The sequence below is a fragment of the Oncorhynchus clarkii genome, chromosome 23 (genome assembly GCF_045791955.1).
Source record: "Oncorhynchus clarkii lewisi isolate Uvic-CL-2024 chromosome 23, UVic_Ocla_1.0, whole genome shotgun sequence".
Lineage (NCBI taxonomy): Eukaryota > Metazoa > Chordata > Actinopteri > Salmoniformes > Salmonidae > Oncorhynchus > Oncorhynchus clarkii.
The window spans coordinates 55,421,519-55,442,532 of record NC_092169.1 but is presented as its reverse complement, the minus strand read 5'-3'; the positions used below and the strand labels follow the sequence as shown (position 1 = coordinate 55,442,532).

The following is a 21,014-nucleotide window of genomic DNA, read 5'->3' as shown; positions in this document are numbered from 1 at the left end:
ATGGATCAACAGTCTAACTTGTTATGAATGGATCAACAGTCTAACTTGTTATGAATGGATCAATAGTCTAACTTGTTATGAATGGATCAATAGTCTAACTTGTTATGAATGGATCAATAGTCTAACTTGTTATGAATGGATCAATAGTCTAACTTGTTATGAATGGATCAACAGTCTAACTTGTTATGAATGGATCAATAGTCTAACTTGTTATGAATGGATCAATAGTCTAACTTGTTATGAATGGATCAATAGTCTAACTTGTTATGAATGGATCAACAGTCTAACTTGTTATGAATGGATCAATAGTCTAACTTGTTATGAATGGATCAATAGTCTAACTTGTTATGAATGGATCAATAGTCTAACTTGTTATGAATGGATCAATAGTCTAACTTGTTATGAATGGATCAATAGTCTAACTTGTTATGAATGGATCAATAGTCTAACTTGTTATGAATGGATCAATAGTCTAACTTGTTATGAATGAATCAATAGTCTAACTTGTTATGAATGGATCAATAGTCTAACTTGTTATGAATGGATCAACAGTCTAACTTGTTATGAATGGATCAACAGTCTAACTTGTTATGAATGGATCAATAGTCTAACTTGTTATGAATGGATCAATAGTCTAACTTGTTATGAATGGATCAACAGTCTAACTTGTTATGAATGGATCAATAGTCTAACTTGTTATGAATGGATCAATAGTCTAACTTGTTATGAATGGATCAACAGTCTAACTTGTTATGAATGGATCAATAGTCTAACTTGTTATGAATGGATCAATAGTCTAACTTGTTATGAATGGATCAATAGTCTAACTTGTTATGAATGGATCAATAGTCTAACTTGTTATGAATGGATCAACAGTCTAACTTGTTATGAATGGATCAATAGTCTAACTTGTTATGAATGGATCAGTAGTCTAACTTGTTATGAATGGATCAATAGTCTAACTTGTTATGAATGGATCAACAGTCTAACTTGTTATGAATGGATCAATAGTCTAACTTGTTATGAATGGATCAACAGTCTAACTTGTTATGAATGGATCAATAGTCTAACTTGTTATGAATGGATCAATAGTCTAACTTGTTATGAATGGATCAACAGTCTAACTTGTTATGAATGGATCAATAGTCTAACTTGTTATGAATGGATCAATAGTCTAACTTGTTATGAATGGATCAATAGTCTAACTTGTTATGAATGGATCAATAGTCTAACTTGTTATGAATGGATCAATAGTCTAACTTGTTATGAATGAATGGATCAATAGTCTAACTTGTTATGAATGGATCAATAGTCTAACTTGTTATGAATGGATCAATAGTCTAACTTGTTATGAATGGATCAATAGTCTAACTTGTTATGAATGGATCAACAGTCTAACTTGTTATGAATGGATCAATAGTCTAACTTGTTATGAATGGATCAATAGTCTAACTTGTTATGAATGGATCAATAGTCTAACTTGTTATGAATGGATCAACAGTCTAACTTGTTATGAATGGATCAATAGTCTAACTTGTTATGAATGGATCAATAGTCTAACTTGTTATGAATGAATCAATAGTCTAACTTGTTATGAATGGATCAATAGTCTAACTTGTTATGAATGGATCAATAGTCTAACTTGTTATGAATGGATCAATAGTCTAACTTGTTATGAATGGATCAACAGTCTAACTTGTTATGAATGGATCAATAGTCTAACTTGTTATGAATGGATCAATAGTCTAACTTGTTATGAATGGATCAATAGTCTAACTTGTTATGAATGGATCAACAGTCTAACTTGTTATGAATGGATCAATAGTCTAACTTGTTATGAATGGATCAATAGTCTAACTTGTTATGAATGGATCAATAGTCTAACTTGTTATAAATGGATCAATAGTCTAACTTGTTATGAATGGATCAATAGTCTAACTTGTTATGAATGGATCAATAGTCTAACTTGTTATGAATGGATCAATAGTCTAACTTGTTATGAATGGATCAACAGTCTAACTTGTTATGAATGGATCAATAGTCTAACTTGTTATGAATGGATCAACAGTCTAACTTGTTATGAATGGATCAACAGTCTAACTTGTTATAAATGGATCAATAGTCTAACTTGTTATAAATGGATCAACAGTCTAACTTGTTATGAATGGATCAATAGTCTAACTTGTTATGAATGGATCAATAGTCTAACTTGTTATGAATGGATCAATAGTCTAACTTGTTATGAATGGATCAACAGTCTAACTTTAAAAACAAAAATAAAAATGTAATCTTTATTTAACTAGGCATGTCAGTTAAGAACAAATTCTTATTTTCAAATGACAGCCTACCCCGGCCAAACCCTAAACTGGATGACACTGGGCCAATTTTGCGCCGCCCTATTGGACTCCCAATCACGGCCGTTTGTGAAACAGCCTAGAATCGACCCAGGGTCTGTAGTGACGCCTCTAGCACTGACATGCAGTGCCTTAAAAACCTCTTACTTCTACCCCCTCCTTTTTCGAACATTCTGTTAAAAATCGCGCAACTTTTCAGCGTCCTGCTACTCATGCCAGGAATATAGTATATGCATATGATTAGTATGTGTGGATAGAAAACACTCTGAAGTTTCTAAAACTGGTTAAATCACGGCTGTGACTATAACAGATCGTGTGTTTCATTGAAAAACGCAAGAAAAACTGCTCTCTGAAAGCTAAAAATAATTTCCATAAGTCACTTCCATGAGTTGTTAAAAGAGGACAAAATTTAATATCGACCTGCATGCAATTCAAACAAATTCCACACGATGTCGCCATTGTCGTCATTTTCAATTGAATTATTTGTTGGAAAATCCATCTATCTGGCTTCCGTTTCTTCCAGTCTTCACCTGGATGTTGTTAATGTGGACATTGGCAGCCATTGATTTGCAAACGAGGAGCTATTGAATATACATCGCCCTGTAATCATTTTGATAGATTATAAACGTTTACTAATACCTAAAGTTGGATTACAAAAGGATTTCGAAGTGTTTTGTGAAAGTTTATCGTCGACTTTTTTAATTAAAAAAAATTACGCAGCGTTTAAAAACAATGTTTTTTTCTGAATGACACAGCTTCTATAGAAAGCTATTTTGGGTATATATGGACCGATTTAAACGAAAAAAAGACCCAATAGTGATGTTTATGGGGCATATAGGAGTGCCAAGAAAGAAGCTCGTCAAAGGTAATGAATGTTTTATATTTTATTTCTGCGTTTTGTGCTGCGTCGGATAAGCAGAGTCTTTGTTTACGTCGCATTCAGGCATTTTCAGGTGGTGCATGCTATCAGATAATAGCTTCTCATGCTTTCGCCGAAAAGCATTTTAAAAATCTGACTTGTTGGCTAGGTTCACAACGAGTGTAGCTTTAATTCAATACCCTGCTTGTGAATTTTGATCAAGGTTTGAGTTTTAACGAGTACATTTAGCATTTAGCGTAGCGCATTTGCATTTCCAGGTGTCTACTTGAGACATATGCGTCTCAAGTATAGTCAAGAAGTTTTAAACCGCTGCTCCACTCGGCAGCCCCAACTTGTCAGAAAAGGAGCAACAGCCTAACTTGTTAGAAAAGGATCAACAGCCTCTTCACTAAAATGCTGTGTTGTGTCTTGTTGTTCCAGGTGGACCAGAAGATGTAGCTGAGGACGACAGGCTGACAGAACGCTGAAGACACTAGAGAAGGTTCTCAGGTGCTTCCTCTGGAGAGAGGGGGCGGTGGGGGGGGCTTGGTCCCTTGGAGCACCACCTCCAGAGCCTCACCATGTCCAAGAAGTGGCCCGGGGGGGCCGGGGGGGCTGGGGGCCGAGGCAAGATGGAGAGGGCCGATACGTTGGCGGCCCTGCAGGCTGCGAATGAAGATCTGAGGGCCAAACTCACAGACATCCAGATAGAACTACAGCAGGAGAAAAGCAAGGTGGGAGCTATAAGACACGCGTTGATTCAACATGTATTCAATCCAGGAAGTCTCATTGATTGTTAGAAGACCTCTTTGCCAAGGCAGGCCTGAGGCACTACAGGACAGGCAGTGGTTTTTTAGATTGGTGTTTTAGACATACCCTCAAGGAAGATGGAGAGGTATCAGGCTGGAGAGGTATCATACCTTCCTTGAAGGTATGTCTTAAACACCCATCTAAAAACCAATGCCTGTCCTGTAGAACCTCAGGTTACCAATAAGGTCTGTGACTTTCAATATTTGATGAGGAGGAACTTGAGAAGGAGTGAAGTCTGTCTCATGGTGGGATGAAATGATGAAACATCCATGTTACCACTCAAAGCAGCAGCTGGCAGTATATTTTATGCATTTGTATTTTAACAACAAATTCTTATTTACAATGACGGCCTACACCGGCCAAACCCGGACGACGCTGGGCCAATTGGACTCCCAATCACGGTCGGGTTGTGATACAGCCTGGAATGGAACCAGGGTCTGTAGTGACGCCTCTAGCACTGAGATGCAGTGCCCTAGACCGCTGTGATACAGCCTGGAATCAAACCAGGGTCTGTAGTGACGCCTCTAACACTGAGATGCAGTGTCTTTAGACCGCTGCGCCACTCGGGAGCCCAGTATTCCGACAGACGTCTCTTCCCCTGTAGATTATATTTCTCTCTGCACTGAACGATCTCCTCTATTGGACGCCCAATCACGGCCGGGTTGTGATACAGTCTGGAATCGAACCAGGGTCTGTAGTGACGCCTCTAACACTGAGATGCAGTGTCTTTAGACCGCTGCGCCACTCGGGAGCCCAGTATTCCGACAGAAGTCTCTTCCCCTGTAGATTATATTTCTCTCTGCACTGAACGATCTCCTCTGTGTTAATTCATTACAGGGGTAATGTGGCACTACTGTAGTACAGTTTGGCTAATACGTATTCCTGTCTATGGTTGAGTCACAAATTGATCCCTACTCCCTCCTAAAGTACACTACTATAGGCCTTGATCCCTATGGGTCCTGTACAGGGTGCCATTTGGGAAGCAAGCCTATGTAATCTGTGCACGATAGGACTGTTTCAATGTCAGTGTGCTAGGTGACTGACAGCCTGAGGGGCTAATGGTTCGGCTGGAGGGGCATGCCTGACATGTACCCGTCATTGGCTGTGTGTTTTGATTGACAGCTTGGGGAGCTAATTGCATAGCTGAGACTGTTAATGACATGTCCATGTCATTGGCCGTGTCTGAATGCCTTGTACAGGGGAGGAGCTGGGAGTACATTAGCTAACTTTCCACTGCTGAGTGTCTGTTTAACTTGTCAGGACATGCTTTACATTATGAGCCCCATTCTGTCAGTCTGGCTTTAGGCTCACTGGAAAGTAACTGGGGGAAGAGACTAGCTTGGCACCTCTGTTCGGTTACATTGACGAGGGGCACCACACCAATATCATTATGTTGTGATATGATATTATATGTTGTGAGTTTTATATGAATTGTCGTGATCACATATCCCATATCTGTCCCACCAGAGTAGTGGTCACTGGTCAGTATGGTACGATGGTAACCCCAATGTCTCTGAAACAGGTTTCTATGGATCTACAGCCAATCAAATCAAACTTTGTCACCTGAATACAACAGGTGTAGGTAGACCTTACTGTGAAATGCAAGTCTGTCTGCAGCCCTTACAAGCCCTTAACCAACAATGCAGTTCAAGAAAGAGTTAAGAAAATATTTACCAAATAAAGAAAATATATACAGTGCCTTGCGAAAGTATTCGGCCCCCTTGAACTTTGCGACCTTTTGCCACATTTCAGGCTTCAAACAAAGATATAAAACTGTATTTTTTTTGTGAAGAATCAACAACAAGTGGGACACAATGATGAAGTGGAACGACATTTACTGGATATTTCAAACTTTTTTAACAAATCAAAAACTGAAAAATTGGGCGTGCAAAATTATTCAGCCCCTTTACTTTCAGTGCAGCAAACTCTCTCCAGAAGTTCAGTGAGGATCTCTGAATGATCCAATGTTGACCTAAATGACTAATGATGATAAATACAATCCACCTGTGTGTAATCAAGTCTCCGTATAAATGCACCTGCACTGTGATAGTCTCAGAGGTCCGTTAAAAGCGCAGAGAGCATCATGAAGAACAAGGAACACACCAGGCAGGTCCGAGATACTGTTGTGAAGAAGTTTAAAGCCGGATTTGGATACAAAAAGATTTCCCAAGCTTTAAACATCCCAAGGAGCACTGTGCAAGCGATAATATTGAAATGGAAGGAGTATCAGACCACTGCAAATCTACCAAGACCTGGCCGTCCCTCTAAACTTTCAGCTCATACAAGGAGAAGACTGATCAGAGATGCAGCCAAGAGGCCCATGATCACTCTGGATGAACTGCAGAGATCTACAGCTGAGGTGGGAGACTCTGTCCATAGGACAACAATCAGTCGTATATTGCACAAATCTGGCCTTTATGGAAGAGTGGCAAGAAGAAAGCCATTTAAAGATATCCATAAAAAGTGTTGTTTAAAGTTTTCCACAAGGCACCTGGGAGACACACCAAACATGTGGAAGAAGGTGCTCTGGTCAGATGAAACCAAAATTGAACTTTTTGGCAACAATGCAAAACGTTATGTTTGGCGTAAAAGCAACACCCTGAACACACACCATCCCCACTGTCAAACATGGTGGTGGCAGCATCATGGTTTGGGCCTGCTTTTCTTCAGCAGGGACAGGGAAGATGGTTAAAATTGATGGGAAGAAGGATGGAGCCAAATACAGGACCATTCTGGAAGAAAACCTGATGGAGTCTGCAAAAGACCTGAGACTGGGACGGAGATTTGTCTTCCAACAAGACAATGATCCAAAACATAAAGCAAAATCTACAATGGAATGGTTCAAAAATAAACATATCCAGGTGTTAGAATGGCCAAGTCAAAGTCCAGACCTGAATCCAATCGAGAATCTGTGGAAAGAACTGAAAACTGCTGTTCACAAATGCTCTCCATCCAACCTCACTGAGCTCGAGCTGTTTTGCAAGGAGGAATGGGAAAAAATTTCAGTCTCTCGATGTGCAAAACTGATAGAGACATACCCCAAGCGACTTACAGCTGTAATCACAGCAAAAGGTGGCGCTACAAAGTATTAACTTAAGGGGGCTGAATAATTTTGCACGCCCAATTTTTCAGTTTTTGATTTGTTAAAAAAGTTTTAAATATCCAATAAATGTCGTTCCACTTCATGATTGTGTCCCACTTGTTGTTGATTCTTCACAAAAAAATACAGTTTTATATCTTTATGTTTGAAGCCTGAAATGTGGCAAAAGTTCGCAAAGTTCAAGGGGGCCGAATACTTTCGCAAGGCACTGTATATACTTAGGTTAGAGTCATTAAAAGTTGTTTTTCAACCACTCCACACATTTCTTGTTAACAAACTATAGATTTGGCAAGTTGGTTAGGACATCTACTTTGTGCATGACACAAGTCGTTTTTACAACAACTGTTTACAGACATATTATTTAACTTATAATTCACTGTATCACAATTCCAGTGGGTCAGAAGTTTAAATACACTAAGTTGACTGTGCCTTTAAACAATTTTGAAAATTCCAGAAAATGATGTCATAGCTTTAGAAGCTTCTGATAGGCTAATTGACATAATTTGAGTCATTGGAGGTGTACCTGTGGATGTATTTTAAGGCCTACCTTCAAACTCAGTGTCTCTATGCTTGACATCATGGGGAAATCAAAATAACTCAGCCAAGACCTCAGATAAAAACATGTAGACATCCACAAGTCTGGTTCATCCTTTGGAGAAATTTCCAAACGCCTGAAGGTACCACGTTCATCTGTACAAACAATAGTACGCAAGTATAAACACCATGGGACCACACAGCCATTATACCGCTCAGGAAGGAGGCGCGTTCTGTCTCCTAGAGATTAACGTACTTTGGTGCGAAAAGTGCAAATCAATCCCAGAACAACAGCAAAGGACCTTGTGAAGATTTTGGAGGAAACATGCACAATAGTATTTATAGCCACAGTAAAACGAGTCCTATATCGACATAACCTGAAAGGCTGCTCAGCAAGGAAGAAGCCACTGCTCCAAAACCGCCATAAAAAAAGCCAGACTACAGTTTGCAACTGCACATGGGGACAAAGATCGTACTTTTTGGGGAAATGTCCTCTGGTCTGATTAAACAAAAATAGAACTGTTTGGCCATAATGGCCATCGTTATGTTTGGAGTAAAAATGGGGAGGCTTGTAAGCTGAAGAACACCATCCCAACCGTGAAGCACGGGGGTGGCAGCATCATGTTGTGGGGGTGCTTTGCTGCAGGAGGGGCTGGTGCACTTCACAAAATAGATGGCATCATGAGGATGGACAATTATGTGGGTATATTGAAGCAACATCTCAAGATATCAGTCAGAAAGTTAAAGCTTGGTCGCAAATAGGTCTTCCAAATGGACAATGACCCCAAGCATACTTCCAAAGTTGTGGCAAAATGGCTTAAGGACAACAAAGTCAAGGTATTGGAGTGGCCATCACAAAGCCCTGACCACTATCCTATAGAACATTTCTGGGCAGAACTGAAAAAGCATGTGCGAGCAAGGAGGCCTACAAACCTGACTCAGTTACACCAGCTCTGTCAGGAGGAATGGGCCACAATTCACCCAACTTATTGTGGGAAGCTTGTGGAAGGCACCCCGAAACGTTTGACCCAAGTTAACCTTTTTAAAGGCAATGCTATCAAGTACTAATTGAGTGTATGTAAACTCCTGACCCACTGGGAATGTGATGAAAGAAATAAAAGCTGACATAAATCATTCTCTCTACTATTATTCTGACATTTCACATTCTTAAAATAAAGTGGGGATCCTTAACTGACCTAAGACAGGGAATTTTTCCTCTGATTAAATGTCAGGAATTGTGAAAAACTGAGTTTAAATGTATTTGGCTAAGGTGTATGTAAACTTCCGACTTCAACTGTAAGTGAAAGTAACACAATAAAATAACAATAACAAGGCAATCTACAGGGGGTACCGGTACCTAGTCAATGTGCGGGGGTAGTCGAGGTAGTTTGTACATGTAGGTAGGGGTGAAGTCACAATCCCCATCAAGAACCTGTGAGGAGATGAAGCACCATACCTGAAGACTGTTTCAGACATTATGATGTCACAATAAGGATACTTATCACCCACTATGCAGGTTTATTTCAGACAATATGATGTCACAATAAGGATACTTATCACCCACTATGCAGGTTTATTTTAGACATTATGATGTCACAATAAGGATACTTATCACCCACTATGCAGGTTTATTTCAGACAATATGATGTCTAATGTAATTATCACCCACTATGCAGGTTTATTTCAGACAATATAATGTCACAATAAGGATACTTATCACCCACTATGCAAGTTTATTTTAGACAATATGATGTCACAATAAGGATACTTATCACCCATTATGCAGGTTTATTTCAGACAATATGATGTCACAGTAAGGATACTTATCACCCGCTATGCAGGTTTATTTCAGACAATATGATTTCACAATAAGGATACTTATCACCCACTATGCAGGTTTATTTTAGACAATATGATGTCACAATAAGGATACTTATCACCCGCTATGCAGGTTTATTTCAGACAATATGATTTCACAATAAGGATACTTATCACCCACTATGCAGGTTTATTTTAGACAATATGATGTCACAATAAGGATACTTATCACCCACTATGCAGGTTTATTTCAGACAATATGATGTCACAGTAAGGATACTTATCACCCGCTATGCAGGTTTATTTCAGACAATATGATGTCACAATAAGGATACTTATCACCCACTATGCAGGTTTATTTCAGACAATATGATGTCACATGTACTTATCACCCACTATGCAGGTTTATTTCAGACAATATGATGTCACAATAAGGATACTTATCACCCACTATGCAGGTTTATTTCAGACAATATGATGTCACAATAAGGATACTTATCACCCACTATGCAGGTTTATTTCAGACAATATGATGTCACATGTACTTATCACCCACTATGCAGGTTTATTTCAGACAATATGATGTCACAGTAAGGATACTTATCACCCACTATGCAGGTTTATTTCAGACAATATGATGTCACAATAAAGGATACTTATCACCCACTATGCAGGTTTATTTCAGACAATATGATGTCACATGTACTGATCACCCACTATGCAGGTTAATTTTAGACAATATGATGTCACAATAAGGATACTTATCACCCACTATGCAGGTTAATTTTAGACAATATGATGTCACAATAAGGATACTTATCGCCCACCATGCAGGTTTATTTTAGACAATATGATGTCACAATAATGATACTTATCACCCACTATGCAGGTTTATATCAGACAATATGATGTCACAATAAGGATACTTATCACCCACCATGCAGGTTTATTTCAGACAATATGATGTCACAATAATGATACTTATCACCCACTATGCAGGTTTATATCAGACAATATGATGTCACAATAATGATACTTATCACCCACTATGCAGGTTTATTTCAGACAATATGATGTCACATGTACTTATCACCCACTATGCAGGTTTATTTCAGACAATATGATGTCACAATAAGGATACTTATCACCCACAATGCATGTTTATTTTAGACAATATGATGTCACAATAAGGATACTTATCACCCACTATGCAGGTTTATTTTAGACAATATGATGTCACAATAAGGATACTTATCACCCACTATGCAGGTTTATTTTAGACAATATGATATCACAATAAGGATACTTATCACCCACTATGCAGGTTTATTTTAGACAATATGATGTCACAATAAGGATACTTATCACCCACTATGCAGGTTTATTTCAGACAATATGATGTCACATGTGCTTATCACCCACTATGCAGGATAATTTCAGACAATATGATGTCACAATAAAGGATACTTATCACCCACTATGCAGGTTTATTTCAGACAATATGATGTCACATGTACTGATCACCCACTATGCAGGTTAATTTTAGACAATATGATGTCACAATAAGGATACTTATCACCCACTATGCAGGTTAATTTTAGACAATATGATGTCACAGTAAGGATACTTATCACCCACTATGCAGGTTTATTTCAGACAATATGATGTCACAATAAGGATACTTATCGCCCACTATGCAGGTTTATATCAGACAATATGATGTCACAATAATGATACTTATCACCCACTATGCAGGTTTATATCAGACAATATGATGTCACAATAAGGATACTTATCACCCACTATGCGGATTTATTTCAGACAATATGATGTCACAATAAGGATACTTATCACCCACTATGCAGGTTTTATTCAGACAATATGATGTCACAATAATGATACTTATCACCCACTATGCAGGTTTATATCAGACAATATGATGTCACAATAATGATACTTATCACCCACTATGTAGGTTTATTTCAGACAATATGATGTCACAATAAGGATACTTATCGCCCACTATGCAGGTTTATTTCAGACAATATGATGTCACAATAAGGATACTTATCACCCACTATGCAGTTTTTATTCAGACAATATGATGTCACAATAATGATACTTATCACCCACTATGCTGGTTTATTTCAGACAATATGATGTCACATGTACTTATCACCCACTATGCAGGTTTATTTTAGACAATATGATGTCACAATAAGGATACTTATCACCCACTGTGCAGGTTTATTTCAGACAATATGATGTCACAATAAGGATACTTATCACCCACAATGCAGGTTTATTTTAGACAATATGATGTCACAATAAGGATACTTATCACCCACTATGCAGGTTTATTTTTTAGACAATATGATGTCACAATAAGGATACTTATCACCCACTATGCAGGTTTATTTCAGACAATATGATGTCACAGTAAGGATACTTATCACCCGCTATGCAGGTTTATTTCAGACAATATGATGTCACAATAAGGATACTTATCGCCCACTATGCAGGTTTATTTCAGACAATATGATGTCACAATAAGGATACTTATCGCCCACTATGCAGGTTTATTTCAGACAATATGATGTCACAATAAGGATACTTATCACCCGCTATGCAGGTTTATTTTAGACAATATGATGTCACAATAAGGATACTTATCACCCACTATGCAGGTTAATTTTAGACAATATGATGTCACAGTAAGGATACTTATCACCCACTATGCAGGTTTATTTCAGACAATATGATGTCACAATAAGGATACTTATCACCCGCTATGCAGGTTTATTTCAGACAATATGATGTCACAATAAGGATACTTATCGCCCACTATGCAGGTTTATTTCAGACAATATGATGTCACAATAAGGATACTTATCGCCCACTATGCAGGTTTATTTCAGACAATATGATGTCACAATAAGGATACTTATCACCCGCTATGCAGGTTTATTTTAGACAATATGATGTCACAATAAGGATACTTATCACCCACTATGCAGGTTAATTTTAGACAATATGATGTCACAGTAAGGATACTTATCACCCACTATGCAGGTTTATTTCAGACAATATGATGTCACAATAAGGATACTTATCGCCCACTATGCAGGTTTATATCAGACAATATGATGTCACAATAATGATACTTATCACCCACTATGCAGGTTTATATCAGACAATATGATGTCACAATAAGGATACTTATCACCCACTATGCAGGTTTATTTCAGACAATATGATGTCACAATAAGGATACTTATCACCCACTATGCAGGTTTTATTCAGACAATATGATGTCACAATAATGATACTTATCACCCACTATGCAGGTTTATATCAGACAATATGATGTCACAATAATGATACTTATCACCCACTATGCAGGTTTATTTCAGACAATATGATGTCACATGTACTTATCACCCACTATGCAGGTTTATTTCAGACAATATGATGTCACAATAAGGATACTTATCGCCCACTATGCAGGTTTATTTCAGACAATATGATGTCACAATAATGATACTTATCACCCACTATGCAGGTTTATATCAGACAATATGATGTCACAATAAGGATACTTATCACCCACTATGCAGGTTTATTTCAGACAATATGATGTCACAATAAGGATACTTATCACCCACTATGCAGGTTTTATTCAGACAATATGATGTCACAATAATGATACTTATCACCCACTATGCAGGTTTATATCAGACAATATGATGTCACAATAATGATACTTATCACCCACTATGCAGGTTTATTTCAGACAATATGATGTCACATGTACTTATCACCCACTATGCAGGTTTATTTTAGACAATATGATGTCACAATAAGGATACTTATCACCCACTGTGCAGGTTTATTTCAGACAATATGATGTCACAATAAGGATACTTATCACCCACAATGCAGGTTTATTTTAGACAATATGATGTCACAATAAGGATACTTATCACCCACTATGCAGGTTTATTTTAGACAATATGATGTCACAATAAGGATACTTATCACCCACTATGCAGGTTTATTTCAGACAATATTATGTCACAATAAGGATACTTATCACCCACAATGCAGGTTTATTTTAGACAATATGATGTCACAATAAGGATACTTATCACCCACTATGCAGGTTTATTTCAGACAATATGATGTCACAATAAGGATACTTATCACCCACTATGCAGGTTTATTTCAGACAATATGATGTCACAATAAGGATACTTATCGTCATGGTTTATTTTGACAATGGAGACACTTAGCTGTCTGTCTTACATTTAACCTGATTGTTAGGTCGCAGTTTTTATCTTTTAACAACATAATCATGTCATTTTATCTAGTTCAGATTTCTCTCAAAGTTTATTGTTACTCTCTTGGCTTTTTATTCGTGGATCAATATGATACAATGTGACTCTGAGGATTTCTAAGTGAAGATAAAATGATCTGGAATAATGTCTTGATCCTGCCACTGCAGATGCACGGTCTTGCAGTATAATTGATCCGTTTCATTCTAACAGACGGAGCGACTAGCGCTGGGCTCAGCAGGTGTGAAGCGTCAGTGCTCCAGTCAGTCTCACTCCTAATGAATACACTCCAGTTTTATAGCTGCAAGGCAAGAAGGGCATTGTGCAACCTAACCTTTGACCCTTGTGAATAGTTGTATCTTGCAATGCAGAAATGGCTCATTTCCACTGATGGTGTTGCTATCTGCTTGGTACTGTACCTTGGAAACCACCGATGAACCAGGAACGGAAATGGTGAACAGAAATTGAGCTATTATTTTTATGTTTTTTAAAGTGTGACATAAAGCTGGGAATAGTCTCCATAATGTGAAGATGGAAATTATGGATCTGAAGAGGGTATTGACCAAACTAATAGCCCAGTAAAGATGCCTGTGATTAGCAAGACAAATGACTCCTGATGCTATTCTACCATTCTAAGGTAGTCTAGTCAGCCTAGTGTTAATGCCATTCTACCATTCTAAGGTAGTCTAGTCAGCCTAGTGTTAATGCCATTCTACCATTCTACAGTAGTCTAGTCAGCCTAGTGTTAATGCTATTCTACCATTCTACCATTCTACAGTAGTCTAGTCAGCCTAGTGTTAATGCTATTCTACCATTCTACGGTAGTCTAGTCAGCCTAGTGTTAATGCTATTCTACCATTCTACAGTAGTCTAGTCAGCCTAGTGTTAATGCTATTCTACCATTCTACAGTAGTCTAGTCAGCCTAGTGTTAATGCTATTCTACCATTCTAAGGTAGTCTAGTCAGCCTAGTGTTAATGCTATTCTACCATTCTACCATTCTACAGTAGTCTAGTCAGCCTAGTGTTAATGCTATTCTACCATTCTACCATTCTACAGTAGTCTAGTCAGCCTAGTGTTAATGCTATTCTACCATTCTGCCATTCTACAGTAGTCTAGTCAGCCTAGTGTTAATGCTATTCTACCATTCTAAGGTAGTCTAGTCAGCCTAGTGTTAATGCTATTCTACCATTCTACCATTCTACAGTAGTCTAGTCAGCCTAGTGTTAATGCTATTCTACCATTCTGCCATTCTACAGTAGTCTAGTCAGCCTAATGTTAATGCTATTCTACCATTCTAAGGTAGTCTAGTCAGCCTAGTGTTAATGCTATTCTACCATTCTACAGTAGTCTAGTCAGCCTAATGTTAATGCTATTCTACCATTCTAAGGTAGTCTAGTCAGCCTAGTGTTAATGCTATTCTACCATTCTACAGTAGTCTAGTCAGCCTAATGTTAATGCTATTCTACCATTCTACAGTAGTCTAGTCAGCCTAGTGTTAATGCTATTCTACCATTCTAAGGTAGTCTAGTCAGCCTAGTGTTAATGCCATTCTACCATTCTAAGGTAGTCTAGTCAGCCTAGTGTTAATGCTATTCTACCATTCTACAGTAGTCTAGTCAGCCTAGTGTTAATGCCATTCTACCATTCTACAGTAGTCTAGTCAGCCTAGTGTTAATGCTATTCTACCATTCTACCATTCTACAGTAGTCTAGTCAGCCTAGTGTTAATGCTATTCTACCATTCTACGGTAGTCTAGTCAGTCTAGTGTTAATGCTATTCTACCATTCTACAGTAGTCTAGTCAGCCTAGTGTTAATGCTATTCTACCATTCTACGGTAGTCTAGTCAGCCTAGTGTTAATGCTATTCTACCATTCTACAGTAGTCTAGTCAGCCTAGTGTTAATGCTATTCTACCATTCTACAGTAGTCTAGTCAGCCTAGTGTTAATGCTATTCTACCATTCTAAGGTAGTCTAGTCAGCCTAGTGTTAATGCTATTCTACCATTCTACCATTCTACAGTAGTCTAGTCAGCCTAGTGTTAATGCTATTCTACCATTCTGCCATTCTACAGTAGTCTAGTCAGCCTAGTGTTAATGCTATTCTACCATTCTAAGGTAGTCTAGTCAGCCTAGTGTTAATGCTATTCTACCATTCTACCATTCTACAGTAGTCTAGTCAGCCTAGTGTTAATGCTATTCTACCATTCTGCCATTCTACAGTAGTCTAGTCAGCCTAATGTTAATGCTATTCTACCATTCTAAGGTAGTCTAGTCAGCCTAGTGTTAATGCTATTCTACCATTCTACAGTAGTCTAGTCAGCCTAATGTTAATGCTATTCTACCATTCTAAGGTAGTCTAGTCAGCCTAGTGTTAATGCTATTCTACCATTCTACAGTAGTCTAGTCAGCCTAATGTTAATGCTATTCTACCATTCTACAGTAGTCTAGTCAGCCTAGTGTTAATGCTATTCTACCATTCTAAGGTAGTCTAGTCAGCCTAGTGTTAATGCTATTCTACCATTCTACAGTAGTCTATTCAGCCTAGTGCTCCTGAGTGAGGGGGTCAGCCCAGTGCTCCTGAGTGAGGGGGTCAGAAGAGTGCTCCTGGGTAAGGGGGTCAGCCCAGTGCTCCTGGGTAAGGGGGTATGCCCAGTGCTCCTGGACTCTGTGTGCTCTGCTCCAGATGAACAGCTATCTACCCCCAGTAACAGTCCATGTCAAAGAGACCATTCTGACGTCTAATAATAGACACTACTGTCTGTCTGTGTGTCTGTGGAGGCAAGGGGGTCCCTTCCCAGTTGTTTGGCTGTCTGAATGAACAATGCTCTCTGCTCTGCATGTATGACTCAAGGCATGTTTAGTTATATACTGTAGAGCAGGGTGTATGATATAACAGGTTTAGTTATAGATAACAGGCTGTATGATATAACAGGTTTAGTTATAGATAACAGGCTGTATGATATAACAGGTTTAGTTATAGATAACAGGCTGTATGATATAACAGGTTTAGTTATAGAGAATAGTATATATTATATTAGTAGTATTACTATTACAGTATACCAGTATGTAATATATTAGTAGTATTATTATTACAGTGTATAATATATTAGTGTTATTACTGTATACCAGTATATATTATATCAGTAGTATTACTATTACAGTATACCAGTATATAATATATTAGTAGTATTATTATTACAGTATAACAGTATATAATATATTAGTAGTATTACTATTGCAGTACATAATATATTAGTATTATTACATTATACCTGTATATCATATATTAGTAGTATTAGTATTACAGTATACCAGTATATACTATATTCGTAGTAGTATTGTTACAGTTTACCGGTATATAATATGTTAGTAGTATTATTACAGTATACCAGTATATAATATATTAGTAGTATTATTATTACAGTATACCAGTATATAATATATTAGTAGTATTACAGTATATAATATATTAGTAGTATTATTATTACAGTATACCAGTATATAATATATTAGTAGTAGTATTGTTACAGTTTACCGGTACATAATATATTAGTAGTATTATTACAGTATACCAGTATATAATATATTAGTAGTATTATTATTACAGTATACCAGTATATAATATATTAGTAGTAGTATTATTACAGTATACCAGTATATAATATATTAGTAGTATTACAGTATACCAGTATATAATATATTATTAGTATTATTATTACAGTATACCAGTATATAATATATTAGTAGTATTACTATTGCAGTATACCAGTATATAATATATTAGTAGTATTATTATTACAGTATACCAGTATATAATATATTAGTAGTATTATTATTACAGTATACCAGTATATAATATATTAGTAATATTACAGTATACCAGTATATAATATATTAGTAGTATTACAGTATACCAGGATATAATATATTAGTAGTATTACTACAGTATACCAGTATATCATATATTAGTAATAGTATTATTACAGTATACCAGTATATAATATATTAGTATTATTATTATTACAGTATACCAGTATATAATATATTAGTAGTATTATTATTACAGTATACCAGTATATAATATATTAGTAGTATTACAGTATACCAGTATATAATATATTAATAGTATTATTATTACAGTATACCAGTATATAATATATTAGTAGTATTACTATTGCAGTATACCAGTATATAATATATTAGTAGTATTATTATTACAGTATACCAGTATATAATATGTTAGTAGTATTATTATTACAGTATACCAGTATATAATATATTAGTAGTATTACAGTATACCAGTATATAATATATTAGTAGTATTACAGTACACCAGTATATAATATATTAGTAGTATTATTACAGTATACCATTATATAATATATTAGTAATAGTATTATTACAGTATACCAGTATATCATATATTGGTATTATTATTATTACAGTATACCAGTATATAATATATTAGTATTATTATTATTACAGTATACCAGTATATAATATATTAGTAGTATTACAGTATACCAGTATATAATATATTATTAGTATTACTATTACAGTATTTTTTATTTATTTTTTATTTCACCTTTATTTAACCAGGTAGGCTAGTTGAGAACACCTTTATTTAACCAGGTGGGCAAGTTGAGAACAAGTTCTAATTTACAATTGCGACCTGGCCAAGATAAAGCAAAGCAGTTCGACACATACAACGACACAGAGTTAGTTACACATGGAGTAAAACAAACATACAGTCAATAATACAGTATAAACAAGTCTATATACGATGTGAGCAAATGAGGTGAGACAAGCGAGGTAAAGGCAAAAAGGCCATGGTGGCAAAGTAAATACAATATAGCAAGTAAAACACTGGAATGGTAGATTTGCAATGGAAGAATGTGCAAAGTAGAAATACAAATAATGGGGTGCAAAGGAGCAAAATAAATAAATCAATTAAATACAGTAGGGAAAGAGGTAGTTGTTTGGGCTAAATTATAGGTGGGCTATGTACAGGTGCAGTAATCTGTGAGCTTCTCTGACAGTATGTTCTTAAAGCTAGTGAGGGAGATAAGTGTTTCCAGTTTCAGAGATTTTTGTAGTTCGTTCCAGTCATTGGCAGCAGAGAACTGGAAGGAGAGGCGGCCAAAGAAAGAATTGGTTTTGGGGGTGAGTAGAGAGATATACCTGCTGGAGCGTGTGCTACAGGTGGGAGATGCAATGGTGACCAGCGAGCTGAGATAAGGGGGGACTTTACCAGTATATATATACCAGTATATAATATATTAGTAGTATTACTATTGCAGTATCCCAGTATATACTATATTAGTAGTATTATTATTACAGTATATAATATATTAGTATTATTATTATTACAGTATACCAGTATATACTATATTAGTAGTATTATTATTACAGTATATAATATATTAGTAGTATTATTATTACAGTATACCAGTATATAATATATTAGTAGTATTACAGTATACCAGTATATAATATATTAGTAGTAGTATTATTACAGTATACCAGTATATAATATATTAGTAGTATTACAGTATACCAGTATATACTATATTAGTAGTATTATTACAGTATACCAGTATATAATATATTAGTAATAGTACTATTACAGTATACCAGTATATAATATATTAGTAGTATTACTATTGCAGTATCCCAGTGTATACTATATTAGTAGTATTATTATTACAGTATATAATATATTAGTATTATTATTATTACAGTATACCAGTATATAATATATTAGTAGTATTACAGTATACCAGTATATAATACATTAGTAGTAGTATTATTACAGTATACCAGTATATAATATATTAGTAGTATTACAGTATACCAGTATATAATATATTAGTAGTATTACAGTATACCAGTATATAATATATTAGTAGTATTACTACAGTATACCAGTATATAATATATTAGTAATAGTACTATTACAGTATACCAGTATATAATATATTAGTATTATTATTATTACAGTATACCAGTATATAATACATTAGTAGTAGTATTTTTACAGTATATGATATATCAGTAGTATTAGTATTACATTATACCTGTATATAATATATTGGTAGTATTAGTATTATAGTATACCGGTATATAATACATTAGTAGTATTAATATTACAGTATACCAGTATATATTATATTAGTAGTAGTATTATTACAGTATACCAGTATATAATATATTAGTAGTAGTATTATTACAGTATACCGGTATATAATATATTAGTAGTATTATTATTACAGTATACCAGTATATGATATATTAGTAGTAGTATTATTACAGTATACCAGTATATAATATATTAGTAGTAGTATTATTACAGTATACCAGTATATAATATATTAGTAGTAGTATTATTACAGTATACCAGTATATAATATATTAGTAGTATTACAGTATACCAGTATATAATATATTATTAGTATTATTATTACAGTATACCAGTATATAATATATTAGTAGTATTACTATTGCAGTATACCAGTATATAATATATTAGTAGTATTATTATTACAGTATACCAGTATATAATATATTAGTAGTATTATTATTACAGTATACCAGTATATAATATATTAGTAATATTACAGTATACCAGTATATAATATATTAGTAGTATTACAGTATACCAGGATATAATATATTAGTAGTATTACTACAGTATACCAGTATATCATATATTAGTAATAGTATTATTACAGTATACCAGTATATAATATATTAGTATTATTATTATTACAGTATACCAGTATATAATATATTAGTAGTATTATTATTACAGTATACCAGTATATAATATATTAGTAGTATTACAGTATACCAGTATATAATATATTAATAGTATTATTATTACAGTATACCAGTATATAATATATTAGTAGTATTACTATTGCAGTATACCAGTATATAATATATTAGTAGTATTATTATTACAGTATACCAGTATATAATATGTTAGTAGTATTATTATTACAGTATACCAGTATATAATATATTAGTAGTATTACAGTATACCAGTATATAATATATTAGTAGTATTACAGTACACCAGTATATAATATATTAGTAGTATTATTACAGTATACCATTATATAATATATTAGTAATAGTATTATTACAGTATACCAGTATATCATATATTGGTATTATTATTATTACAGTATACCAGTATAT

General features: G+C 35.2%; 1 protein-coding gene across 1 annotated transcript in view; it reads left to right on the top strand.

Moving 5' to 3' along the window:
* Positions 1–3,794: 3,794 nt before the first annotated feature.
* Positions 3,795–21,014, top strand: part of LOC139381141 (janus kinase and microtubule-interacting protein 3-like) — a 98,352-nt gene continuing 81,132 nt past the window's right edge. Inside the window, exon 1 of the mRNA XM_071124486.1 lies at positions 3,795–3,947. Coding sequence (XP_070980587.1) covers positions 3,795–3,947 — 153 coding nt within the window. The remainder of the gene's footprint in view (positions 3,948–21,014) is intronic.